The sequence below is a fragment of the Bos indicus genome, chromosome 27 (assembly GCF_029378745.1).
Source record: "Bos indicus isolate NIAB-ARS_2022 breed Sahiwal x Tharparkar chromosome 27, NIAB-ARS_B.indTharparkar_mat_pri_1.0, whole genome shotgun sequence".
Taxonomy (NCBI): Eukaryota; Metazoa; Chordata; class Mammalia; order Artiodactyla; family Bovidae; genus Bos; species Bos indicus.
In genome coordinates this window covers 34,802,070-34,814,932 of record NC_091786.1, presented here as the reverse complement: position 1 = coordinate 34,814,932, position 12,863 = coordinate 34,802,070, and the positions used below count along the sequence as shown (strand labels likewise).

Sequence of the window (12,863 nt, the reverse complement as noted above, 5' to 3'; positions counted from 1 at the left end):
TACAAGTAATGAAATTGAATCTGCAATTATAAAACTCCCAAAAAACAAACATTTATGGCTTTACAGGTGAATTTCCCCAAAAACTTAAGAGAAGAGTTAGCATCTATCCTACTCAAACTATTCCAAAAAATTGCAGAGGATGGAACCATTCTGAACTTATTCCATGGGGACATCATCAACCTGACAGGAAAGTCAGAAAAAGATATCATGAAAAAAAGAAGAAAAGAAAATTGCGGGGATTCCCTGGTAATTCAGTTCAGTTCAGTCACTCAGTCATGTCCAACTCTTTGTGACACCATGGACTACAGAACACCAGGCTTCCCTGTCCATCACCAATGACCGAAGCTTACTCAAACTCATGTCCATCTAGTCAGTGATGCTGTCCAACCATCTCATCACCTGTCGTGCCCTTCTCCTCCCGTCTTCAATCTTTCCCAGCATCAGGGTCTTTCCTAGTGAGTCAATTCTTCACATCAGATGACCAAAGTATTGGAGTTTCAGCTTCAACATCAGCCCTTCCAATGAATAGTCAGGACTAATTTCTTTCAGGATAGACTGGTTGGATGTCTTTGCAGTCCAAGGGACTCTCAACAGTCTTCTCCAACACCACAGTTCAAAAGCATCAATTCTTCGGCACTCAGCTTTCTTTATAGTCCAACATTCACCTCCATTGTTGACTATTGCAAAAACCATAGCTTTGACTAGATGGACTTTGCTAATAATGCCTCTGGTGTTTAATATGCTGTCTAGGCTGATCATAGCTTTCCTTCCAATGAGCAAGCATCTTAATTTCATAGCTGCAGTCACCATCTGCAGTGATTTTGGAGCCCAAGCCAGTAAAGCTTTTCACTGTTTCCATTGTTTCCCCATCTATTTGCCATGAAGTGATGGGACCGGATGCCATGATCTTAGTTTTTTGAATGTTGAGTTTCAAGCCATCTTTTTTACTCTCCCCTTTCACTTTCATCAAGAGGCTCTTTAGTTCTTCTTCGCCTTCTGCCATAAGGGTAGTGTCATCTGCTTATCTGAGGTTATTGATATTTCTCCTGGAAATCTTGTTTGCAGCTTGTGCTTCATCCAGGCTAGCATTTCGCATGATGTACTCTGAATATAAGTTAAATAAGCAGGGTGACAATATGCAGCCTTGACGTACTCCTTTCCCAATTTGGAACCAGTCTATTGTTCAATGTCCAGTTCTAACTGTTGCTCCTTGAGCTGCATACAGATTTCTCAGGAGCCAGGTCAGGTGGTCTGGTAATCCATTTGTTTCAGAATTTTCCACAGTTTATTGTGATCCACACAGTCCAAGGCTTTGGCATAGACAATAAAGCAGAAATAGATGTTTTTCTGGAACTCTCTTGCTTTTTCAATGATCAGTGGATGTTGTCAGTTTGATCTCTGGTTCCTCTGCCTTCTCTAAAACCAGCCTGAACCTCTGGAAGTTCACGGTTCATGTACTGTTGAAGCCTGGCTTGGAGAATTTTGAGCGTTATCTTACTAGCGTGTGAGATAAGTGCAATTGTGCAGTAGTTTAAACATTCTTTGGCATTGCCTTTCTTTGGGATTGGAATGAAAACTGACCTTTTCCAGTCCTGTGGCACTGCTGAGTTTTCCAAATTTGCTGGCATATTGAGTGTAGCACTTTCACAGCATCATCTTTTAGGACTTGAAATAGCTCATGTGGAATTATATCACCTCCACTAGCTCTGTTCGTAGTGATGCTTCCTAAGGCCCACTTGATTTTGTATTCCAGGATATCTGGCTCTAGGTGAGTGACAATACCGTTGTGATTATCTGGGTCATGACAATCTATTTTGTATAGTTCCTCTGTGTATTCTTGCCACCTCTTCTTAATATATCTGCTTCTCTTAGGTCCATACCATTGCTGTCCTTTATTGTGCCCATCTTTGCATGAAATGTTCCCTTGGTATCTCTAATTTTTAAGACTAGATCTCTAGTCTTTTCCATTCTATTGTTTTCCTCTTTTTTCTTTGCTTTGATCACTGAGGAAGGTTTTCTTATCTCTCCTTGCTATTCTTTGGAACTCTGCATTCAAATGGGTATATCTTTCCTTTTCTCCTTTGTCTTTAGCTTCTTTTCTTTTCATAGCTATTTGTAAGGCCTCCTCAGACAACCATTTTGCCTTTTTGCATTTCTTTTTCTTGGGATGGTCTTAATCACTGCCTCCTGTACAATTTCACAAGCCTCCATCCCTAGTTTTCCAGGCACTCTCTCTATCAGATCTAACCCCTTGAATATATTTGTCACTTCCACTGTATAATCATAAGGGACTTGATTTAGGTCATACCTGAATGGTCTGGTGGTTTTCCCTACTTTCTAAAATTTAAGTCTGAATTTGGCAACAAGGAGTTCATGATCTGAGCTACAGTCAGCTCCCAGTCTTGTTTTTTTCTGACTGTATAGAGCTTCTCCATGTTTGGCTGCAAATAATATAATCAATCTGATTTTGGTGTTGACCATCTGGTCATGTCCATGTGTTGAGTCTTCTTTTATGTTGGAAGAGGGTGTTTGCTATGACCTGTGCGTTCTTTGGCAAAACTCTGTTAGCCTTTGCCCTACTTTGTTTTGTACTCCAAGGCCAAATTTGCCTGTTACTCCAGGTATCTCTTGACTTCCTACTTTTGCATTCCAATCTCCTATAATGAAAAGGATATCGTTTTGGGGTGTTAGCTGTAGAAGGTCTTGTAGGTCTTCAACTTCAGCTTCTTCAGCATTACTGGTTGGGCCATAGACTTGGATTACTGTGATATCGAATGGTTACTGGTACTTCAGTGGATAAGAATTCACCTGCCAATGCAGGGAACATGTTCAGTCCCTGCTCTGGGAACATCCCATGTCTTCGAGCAACTAAGCCAGCAAGCCTCAACTACTGAGCCCACATCTTGGAACTACTGAAGCCTGCTGGCCGAGAGCCTGTGCTCTGCAACAAGAGAAGCCACCACAATCAGAAGCCTACACACTGCAGAGAAACTCCATGCATAGCAATGAAGATCCAACATAGCCACAAATAAATCTTTTTTAAAAAAGAAAATAGCAAGCCAATACCACTGATAAACATATACACAAAAATTCTCAACAAAATGTTAGCAAACCAGTTTCAACACTATATTAAAAGGATCATACACCACATTTCACCACAGTGAAATTTATCCCAGAGATGCAACAGTTTTTCAGTATCCACAAAAAAAATTAGTGTGGTACACCTACAGATGGCCAACAGATACATAATAACCATATGATCATCTCAGTAGATACAGAAAAAGATTTTTACAAAATTCAACTTCCATGTATGATAAAAAAAACTCTATAGAAAAGAGGCATAAATAAAATGGTCCTCAACATAATATAGCTCATGTATGACAAACCCACACCTAATATCATACTTAATGGTGAAAAGCTGAAAGCACTTCCTTGAAGATAAGGAACCATACAAGCATGTCTTTGCTTGCAAATTTTATTCAACATAGTGCTGAAAGTCCTTGCCTTAGTAATCAGTAAAGAAAAGGAAATAGAATCCAACTTGGGAAGGAAGAAAGAGAATAGTCAATGTTTTCAGATGACGTGATACTATACATAGAAAATCCTAAAGTGGAAAGAAATGAAGTCACTCAGTCATGCCCAACTCTTTGCTCCCCTATGTAGCCTACCAGGCTCCTCTGTCCATGGGATTTTCCAGGCAAGAGTACTGGAGTGGGTTACCATTTCCTTCTCCAGAAAATCCTAAAGACAACACCAAAAACTACTAAAGCTAATCAATGTCTTGGTAAAGATGCTGGATGCAAAATTAATATACAGAAATTTGTTGCATTTCTGTCTACTAACAATGAACTATCAGAAGGAGAAATTAAGAAGACTATCTCCTTTACTATTGCATCAGAAAGAATAATACCTAGGAAAAAAATCTAAAGTAAAAGACTTGTACCTAAACAGATGGAAAGACACAGTGTTTTCATAGATCTCAGGAATTACTGTTGTTGAAGTGCCCATACTCCCAAGGCTATTTAAGGATTAAGTGTAACCCCTGTCAAAATACCAATGGCATTTTTCATGAAACTAGAACAAGTAATTCTAAAATTTGTATGGAAACAAAAAGATCTCAAATAGCCAAATCAATATTGAGAAATAACAGAAGAAAGTATCACACTGTGTGACTTTAGACTATACCACTAAGCTGCAGTAATCAAAATAGTATGATACAAGAATAAACACAGACACATAGGTCTATGGAGTTGAATAAAGAGCCCAGATATAAACGCATGCACTTATGGTCAATCTACAACAAAGGAGGTAAGACTATACATTGAAGAAAAAAGCAGTCCTAAAAATAAGTGATGCTGGGAAGACAAGACACCTATGTATGTAGGACTGAAAGTAGAACATTTTCTCACACCATTTACAAAAATAAATTCAAAATGAAATAAGGACTTAATGTAAGACAGGAAACCATATTACTCCTGGAATAAAATATAGGCAGAACACTCTCAGTCATTAATCATAACAGTGTTATTTTATCTGTCTCCTCAGGCAAAGAAAGTGAAAGGAAAAATAAGCAAATAGTAACTACTTAAAAGCTTTTGCACAGCAAAGGAAACAATAAACAAATGAAAAGACAGCCTGTAGAATGGGAAAAGAGTAGTTGTCAATTATGACTGATAAAGGGTTAATATCCAAACTATATAAACAGTTCATACAACTCAATATCAAAAACAACCCAATTTAAAAGTGTGCAATATTGTAAAGTAATTAGCCTCCAATTAAAATAAATAAATTTAAAAAAACATAAAAGGAAGTATATACAAAGAAAATAAACAAAAGTGTGCAAGAGAACCGAATAGACAGTTTTTAAGGAAGACCTACAGATGGTTAATAAGCACAGAAAAGATGTTCAACATCTCTGAAATGCAAATCAGAACTACTAAAAGATATCACTTCACACTTATCCGAATGGCTATAATCAAATAAGCCACAAATAACAATTGTTGCCAAGGATGTGAATAAAAAGGAACCCTTATTAATTATGCAATCTTGGAATCTTAACTTTTGATCCTAAATAACTACATGTGTAAAGAGGAATATAATCATCACCATCTCATTTTAATATTGTCATTGTTTAGTCAGTCACTAAGTCATATCCAACTGTTTTGCAACCCCGTGGACTGTAGCCCCTCCAGGCTCCTCTGTCCATGGATTTCCAGGCAAGAATGCTGGAGTGAGTTGCCATTTCCCTCTGCAGGGGATCTTCCTGACCCAGGGATCAAACCCACATCTCCTGCATTGGCAGGTAGATTCTTTAGTACTGAGCAAGTTGGGAAGCCCTATTTTGTATTATTGGTTACTATATAATGTCCCTAGGTTTAAGTCTAGAACTTATTAAGTACTTGTTAAGTCTTAATTATAATTTTGTCTTTTTGTTTGCATGCTGCATTATTTTACCATTTTTATATCCATTGAAATGTGGTAGTTTAGTCATTTTCACTGATGACTAAAAAATAAAATTTGCCTTTCAGTATCATTATATGGGTTCTGAAGTGGCACTTGCATCTGAGAAAATTATCTATGTTTTTAGTCTAATCAACACTGTGAGTATTTACGTTTCATATTTAAATAAGAAGCATTCATGTAAATACAGTAGCATTGTTTGAATAACTAGCATGTGCACTTTTTAAAATACTCATGTACTTATTTGGCTGCATTGGTTCTCAGTTGCGGCACGTGGGTTTGTTCCTCGTGCCTCACTGGCTCAATAGTTGCCATGCATGGTCTTTGTTCCTCTGCGGCATGTGGGATCTTCCTGGACCAGAAATGGAATCCACGACCCTGCAGGGAAAAGCAGATTCTTAACTACAGCCCACCAGTGAAGTCTGACATGTGCAATTTTATAAAATGTATACTCCTTCAAACTAGCTTATTCCACCAGTGAATTTCATCTGAAAAAACTATAGCTAATCAGATATATTGGCATTGCATGTAAATGTATAGTATTATATTTATGATTACTTATAGCCATATATCATGAATCTCCTATTTTTAGATGTATTCTCAGCTTCAAGTGTCTGTTATATTAACTTCTCTGGAAATCTGGTCAGATCTAAATAAGATTTCAACTGATGGGGATGCACATGATGTACTACAAAGATTTGTGTCCTGGAGAGAAAAATCTTTATTACAAAGCTCCCATGATTTGGCATACTTATTAATGTAAGTAATTTATTTTCATTGGTATAAAGTTTATCAAACTATTTGTAAGTGAACTATCAAAATTGTACACAAAATTTATTATTTAGAATAAAAAAGATAGCTCAAAAAATGACTATGTGAGTACTGTGTTGGCAGAATGCAAACTATAAATCTGATGATTCAATGTAAGATACTAAAGCATGGTAGGCCTGAGTGGTCTGCTTACTTGAGTGGTCTGCTTACTTCTGAGTTTCAAGAACTGAAAATATGGAAAGCCTTGGGAAAATATAGGGCCTGTATGGTTTTAAAGAATTTCGCAGAGGTAAATAACCAAGACCAGCATTTTAACATTAAATAAAGCATACATTAGTTAACAGAATGCAATAAATCCATATAAATCTGCTTACATTAGAAAACGTAAGTATGGTAATGTGGCGATCTTATGGAATTTCTATCCTGACCTAAGGTGTAGCTATTTAGCTGCTTGCACTGTAACTTTCAAGAGTCTTTCTATGTACTGATTTGATTATTTTGGATGGAAAAAAAACAAAAACATGATTCCAAAAGGCCTTAAGTAATATGGATACATCTATAAATCTCTGGTGTCTCTGTGGAATTTAAGGTCAGGTGTGGAGGTTCAGGAGCAGCTTTAACTAAGGATTAACGTGTGTGTGGACACTTAATGCATCCCATCTCTGTTTTTCCTGATGACTGTGCTGCACACTTTTTCTCTTTCGTCCTCCAATCCAACACTTTTTATGCCATCTGAGGTTTTACTACATGCAAATTCATGGCAGTAATCTATCCTGACTTTTATGTCTTAGGACTTTGTCCATCCAGTGTTGACAGCAATAGAGATTAATTTCTGGAAGGATGAGGCACTGCTGGATTTTAAGCTGTGCACCATACAATGTCAAAGTTGACTTTTGAACTTAATTTGGAGGCACCAGGGGAGACTACCGAAATACAAAATGATTGAGAGCATTAGACATGATACACAATATTCATGTTTTAAAGAACGCAGCTTTATTGAGGAATCTAATTCTTAAAGATCATTAAGTTATTAATAATTTAAAGTGCATTTATCCACAAGGAAAATGTTATTATTTAGTTACAGGGACCATCCTAATTATGTAGGAGCAACATATCATGGAATGGCATGTGATCCAAAGTTTGCTGCAGGACTTGCTCTGGTATGTCCCTTCTCTTCAGTAATTATATCATGTTTTGAAAGTTAGTATCTTCTTTAAGAACAAAAATGTGTATAGTATATCTAACATTTTATTAAATTAATATTTTAATACAGTGCTGTATTTTTTACTTTAAACCTCACATTGTCATTTTTAATTTTTTTTTATTTTCTTAAAATACACATTATGTAAAACTGACTATCTTAAGTATTATATGTTCACTATGCAGTAGTGTTAAGTCTGTCTGCATTGTTGTGAAGTAGATGTGTAGAATCTTTATCTTGCTTTAATGAAACTTCATACACGTTGGCCAGACAGCCTCATTTTCCATACCTCCACCCCCTGGCAACCACGATTCTCCTCTCTGCTTCTGTGAGTATGATATATTTTAGATCCCACATATAAGGTAGACCATACAATATTTGTCTTTCTGTGTCTGGCTTATTTCTCTTTGAATAATACATCCAGCTTCATCCATGTTTTTGAAAAGGGCAGGATTTCATTCTTTTTATGGCTGAATAATATTTCATGTTACTCATATACATATATAAATCATATCATATTATCCATTTGTATATATAGACATTTTCTTTATGCATTCATATATTAGCCACCACTTAGTTTGGTTCCGTATCTTGGTGGTTGTGAATAATGCTACAATTAACATGAGAGATGGGAATGCAGATATCTCTTTGAGATAGTAGCTTCAGTTATTTTGGAGATATACCTAGAAGTGGGTTTACTGGATCATATGGTATTTCTATGTTTAATATTATGAAGACTCATAATGCTGAGGTCCAGAGTGGTTGCACCATTTTATAATCCCACCAGCATTTCACATTTCATATTTCATTCATCCCACCCTCATTAACAGTTGTTATTCTTTGTTGTTGTTAATTATTCCAAGGGGTATGCAGTGATATCACATTTTGTTTTTGACTGTAGCTTTATAATCACTAGTGATATTGAGCCACCTTTTCATATCCTTTTTGGTGTTTTGTACATCATCTCTGGAGAAATAAACATTTATTCAAGACCTTAGCCCATATTTTACCTGCATTACATGATTTTCTTGTTTAGTTAAAGCAGTTCTTCTTTTTAGTATCAACACCTTTGGATATCCTGCATCCAGTTTCCCTCCTCTCAAGCTCTGCGCCCTGTATCCATAAATCTAGTCCCTTTTTTTAGTTTGCTTGTTTGTTTTGAATTATAATTGACCTATATCCCTATGTTGACTTCCCTGATGGCCCAGTTGGTAAACAGTCTGCCTGCAATGTGGGAGACCTGGGTTGGGAAGATCCCCTGGAGAAGGAAATGGCAACCCACTCCAGTATTCTTGCCTGGAGAATTCCACAGACAGAGGATCCTGGTGAGCTACAGTTCACAGGTTCACAAAGAGTCAGACATGACTAAGTGACTAACTTTCACTTCACCCCTGTGTTAGTTTCTGTTATACAAAATATTAATTCAATATTTCTATACTATTCAAAATGCTTATCACAGTAAGTCTAGAAATGATACATCATTATACAAAGGTTATTGTTCACTCACTCAGTCGTATCTGACTCTTGGCGAGCCCATGAAACTGCAGCATGCCAGGCTTCCCTGTCCTTCACCATCTCCCAGATTTTGCTCAAACTCACTTCCATGGAATCAGTGATGCCATCCAACCATCTCATCTTCTCTTGTCCCCTTCTCCTCCTGCCTTCTATCTTTCCCAGCATCAGAGTCTTTTCTAATGAATTGGCTCTTCGCATCAGGTGGCCAAAGTATCGGAGCTTCAACTTCACCATCAGACCTTCCAATGACCATTCAGAATTGATTTACTTTAGGATTAACTGGTGTGACCTCCTTGCTGTCCAAGGGACTTTCAACCGTCTTCTCCAACACCACAGCTCAAGCATCAATTCTTTGGCATTCAGGCTCCTTTATGGTCCAACTCTCACATCCATACATGACTACTGGAAAAACCACAGTTTTGACTATACAGACCTTTGTCAGCAAATTAATGTCTCTTCTTTTTAATATGCTATCTTGGTTTGTCATAGCTTTTCTTCCAAGGAGCAAGCATCTTTTAATTTCATGGCTGCAGTCACCATCTACAGTGATTTTAGAGCCCAAGAAAATAAAGTTTCTCACTGTTTCCATTGTTTCACCATCTATTTGCCATGAAGTGATGGAACTGGATGCCATGATCTTAATTTTTTGAATGTTCAGTTTTAAGCCAGGTTTTTTTCTACTCTCCTCTTTGACTTTTATCAAAAGTTTCTTTAGTTCCTCTTCGATTTCTGCCGTAAGTGTGATGTCATCTGCATCTCTGAGGTTATTGTTTTTTCTCCCGGCAATCTTGATTTCAGTGTGGGCTTCATCCAGCCCGGCATTTCATGTGATGTACACTGCATGTAAGTTAATAAGCAGAGTGACAATATGCAGCCTTGACATATTCCTGTCTCAGTTGTGAACCAGTCTGTTGTTCTGTGTTCAGTCCTAACTGGAGGCAGGTAAGGTGGACTGGTGTTCACATCTATTGAAGAATTTTCCACAGTTTGTTGTGATCCACTCAGTCAAAGCTTTTAGCGTAGACAATGAAGCATAAGTAGAGGTTTTTCTAGAATATTGCTTTTTCTATGATCTAATTGATGTTTGTAATTTGATCTCTGGTTCCTCTGCCTTTCTAAATCAAGGTTGAACTTTTGGAAGCTCACAGTTCATGTACTGTTGAAGCCTGACTTGGAGAATTTTGAGCATTACCTTGCTAAGCTGTGAGATGAGTTCAATTGTATGGTAGTTTGAACATTCTTTGGCATTGCCCTTCTTTGGTATTGGAATGAAAACTGACCTTTTTCAGTTCTGTGGCCACTGCTGAGCTTTCCAAGTTTGCTGGCATATTGAGTGCGGCACTTTCACAGCATCATCTTTTAGGATTTGGAATAACTCAACTGGAATCCATCACCTCCACTAGCATTGTTCACAGTGATGCTTCCTAAGGCCCTCTTGACTTCAAATTCCAGGATGTCTGGCTCTAGGTGAGTGATCATACCATCGTGGTTATCTGGGTCATGATGATCTTTTTTGTATAGTTCTTCATGTATTCTTACCACCTTTTCTTAATATTTTCTGCTTCTGTTCGGTCCATACCATTTCTGTCCTTCATTGTGCCCATCTTTGCATGAAATGTTCCCTTGATATCTCCAATTTTCTTGATTGCAAATATACTACATAGGTATTAATTAGATTCCCCACACCTTGCATTTCATACCCATGACTCATTTATTTTGCAATTGGAAGTTGTATCTTTTAATCTTTTTTACCTATTTCTTTACTTCCCCCAGATGCCTCCATTCTGGAAGCCACCTGTTTCTTCTCTATATTTATAACTCTGTTTCTGTTTTATGCTTTTTCATTTGTTTTTAGATTCCACATATAAGAAAAATTATATGGTATTTATGTTTCTCTGTCTGACATATTGTGTGTGCTGAATTGTGTCCAGCTCTTTGCAACCCTATGGACAGTAGCCTGCCAGGCTCCTCTGTCTGTGGAATTTGCCAGGCAAGAATACTGGAGTGGGTTGCCATTTCCTTCTCCAGGGGATCTTTCCAACTGAGGGGTCGAACCTACATCACTTGTGTTCCCTGCATCAGCAGACATTTTCTTTACATGAGAAGCCCATTTGACATATTATTCTTAGCCAAGGGACTCTCTAGAGTCTTCTCCAGAAACAAATTTGAAGGCATCAGTTCTTCAGCATTCAGCCTTCTTTATAGTCCAACTCTTACATCCATACATGACTACTGGAAAAACCATAGCTTTGACTATACAGACCTTTGTAGGCAAAGTGATGTCTCTGATTTTTAACATGCTTTCTGGGTTTGTCATAGCTTTTCTTCCAAGGAGCAAGCATCTTATAATTTTGTGACTGCAGTCACCATCCGGAGTGATTTTGGATCCCCCCAAAAATAAAATATGTCACTGTTTATACTTTTTCCCCATCTATTTGCCATGAAGTGATGGGACAAGATGCCAAGATCTTAGTTTTTTGAATGTTGAGTTTTAAGACAGTTTTTTTCACTCTCCTCTTTCATCTTCATCAAGAAGTTCTTTAGTTCCTCTTCGTTTTCTGCCATTAGAGTGGTATCATCTGCATATCTGAAGTTGTTGATTTTTCTCCTGACAATCTTGATTCCAGCTTGTGATTCATTCAGCCTGACATTTTGCATGATGAATTCTCCACAGAAATTAAAGAAACAGGGTGACTATATACAGCCTTGGTATATTCATTTTGAATCAGTCTGTTGTTCCATGTTCAATTCTGACCCTTGCTTCTTGCCCTGCTGTGGAATGAATTTCACAGCAAGAATACTGCAGTGGGTAGCCATTCCCTTCTCCAGGGGATCTTCCTCACCCAGGGATCAATCCCAGGTCTCCTCCACTGCAGGCAGATTCTCTACCATCTGAGCTACCAGCGAAGCCCTTGGTGGTCTTATTCCTATGTATTTAATTCTTTTTGATGTGATAATCCATGAAATCGTTTCTTAAATTTCTCTTTCTCATTTTCATTGCTAGTGTGTAGAAATGCAACAAATTTGTCCATATTGATTTTGTAGCCTGCAACTTTACCAAATTCATTGATGAATTCTAGTACTTTTCTGAAACCATCCTTAGGATCCTACATGTACAATAAATATCATGTCATCTGCAAGCAGTGACAGTTTAACTTCTTCTTTTCCAGTTTGGATTCCCTTTACTTTATTTTCTTTTCTTATAGCTGTAGCTAGGACTATCATGGCATCTGGTCCCATCACTTCATGGGAAATAGATGGGGAAATGATGGAAATAGTGTCAGACTTTATTTTGGGGGGCTCCAAAATCACTGCAGATGGTGATTGCAGCCATAAAATTAAAAGACGATTACTCTTTGGAAGAAAAGTTATGACCAACCTAGATAGCATATTGAAAAGCAGAGACATTACTTTGCCAACAAAGGTCTGTCTAGTCAAGGTTATGGTTTTCCAGTGGTCATGTATGGATGCGAGAGTTGGACTCAGTGAAGAAAGCTGAGCACCGAAGAATTGATGCTTTTGAACTGTGGTGTTGGAGAAGACTCTTGAGAGTCCCTTGGCCTGCAAGGATATCCAACCAGTCCATCCAAAAGGAGATCAGCCCTGGGTGTTCTTTGGAAGGAATGATGCTAAAGCTGAAACTCCAGTACATTGCCACCTCATGCAAAGAGTTGACTCATTGGAAAAGACTCTGATGCTGGGAGGGATTGGGGGCAGGAGGAGAAGGGGACGACAGAGGTTAAGATGGCTGGATGGCATCACCGACTCGATGGACTTGAGTTTCAGTGAACTCCGGGAGTTGGTGATGGACAGGGAGGCCTGGCATGCTGCGATTCATGGGGTCGCAAAGAGTTGGACACGACTGAGCGACTGAACTGAACTGAACTGAGGACTTCCAAAGCTATGTTGAATATAT

General features: G+C 37.9%; 1 protein-coding gene across 7 annotated transcripts in view; it reads left to right on the top strand.

Moving 5' to 3' along the window:
• Window positions 1–12,863, top strand: part of LOC109553366 (A disintegrin and metallopeptidase domain 3-like) — a 113,685-nt gene that overhangs the window by 41,292 nt on the left and 59,530 nt on the right. For all 7 annotated transcript variants that reach the window (XM_070781461.1, XM_019953337.2, XM_070781465.1 and 4 more), the window contains 3 exons: window positions 5,529–5,600; window positions 6,053–6,219; window positions 7,310–7,391. In XM_070781461.1, the coding sequence (XP_070637562.1) occupies window positions 5,529–5,600; window positions 6,053–6,219; window positions 7,310–7,391 (321 nt within the window). The remainder of the gene's footprint in view (window positions 1–5,528; window positions 5,601–6,052; window positions 6,220–7,309; window positions 7,392–12,863) is intronic.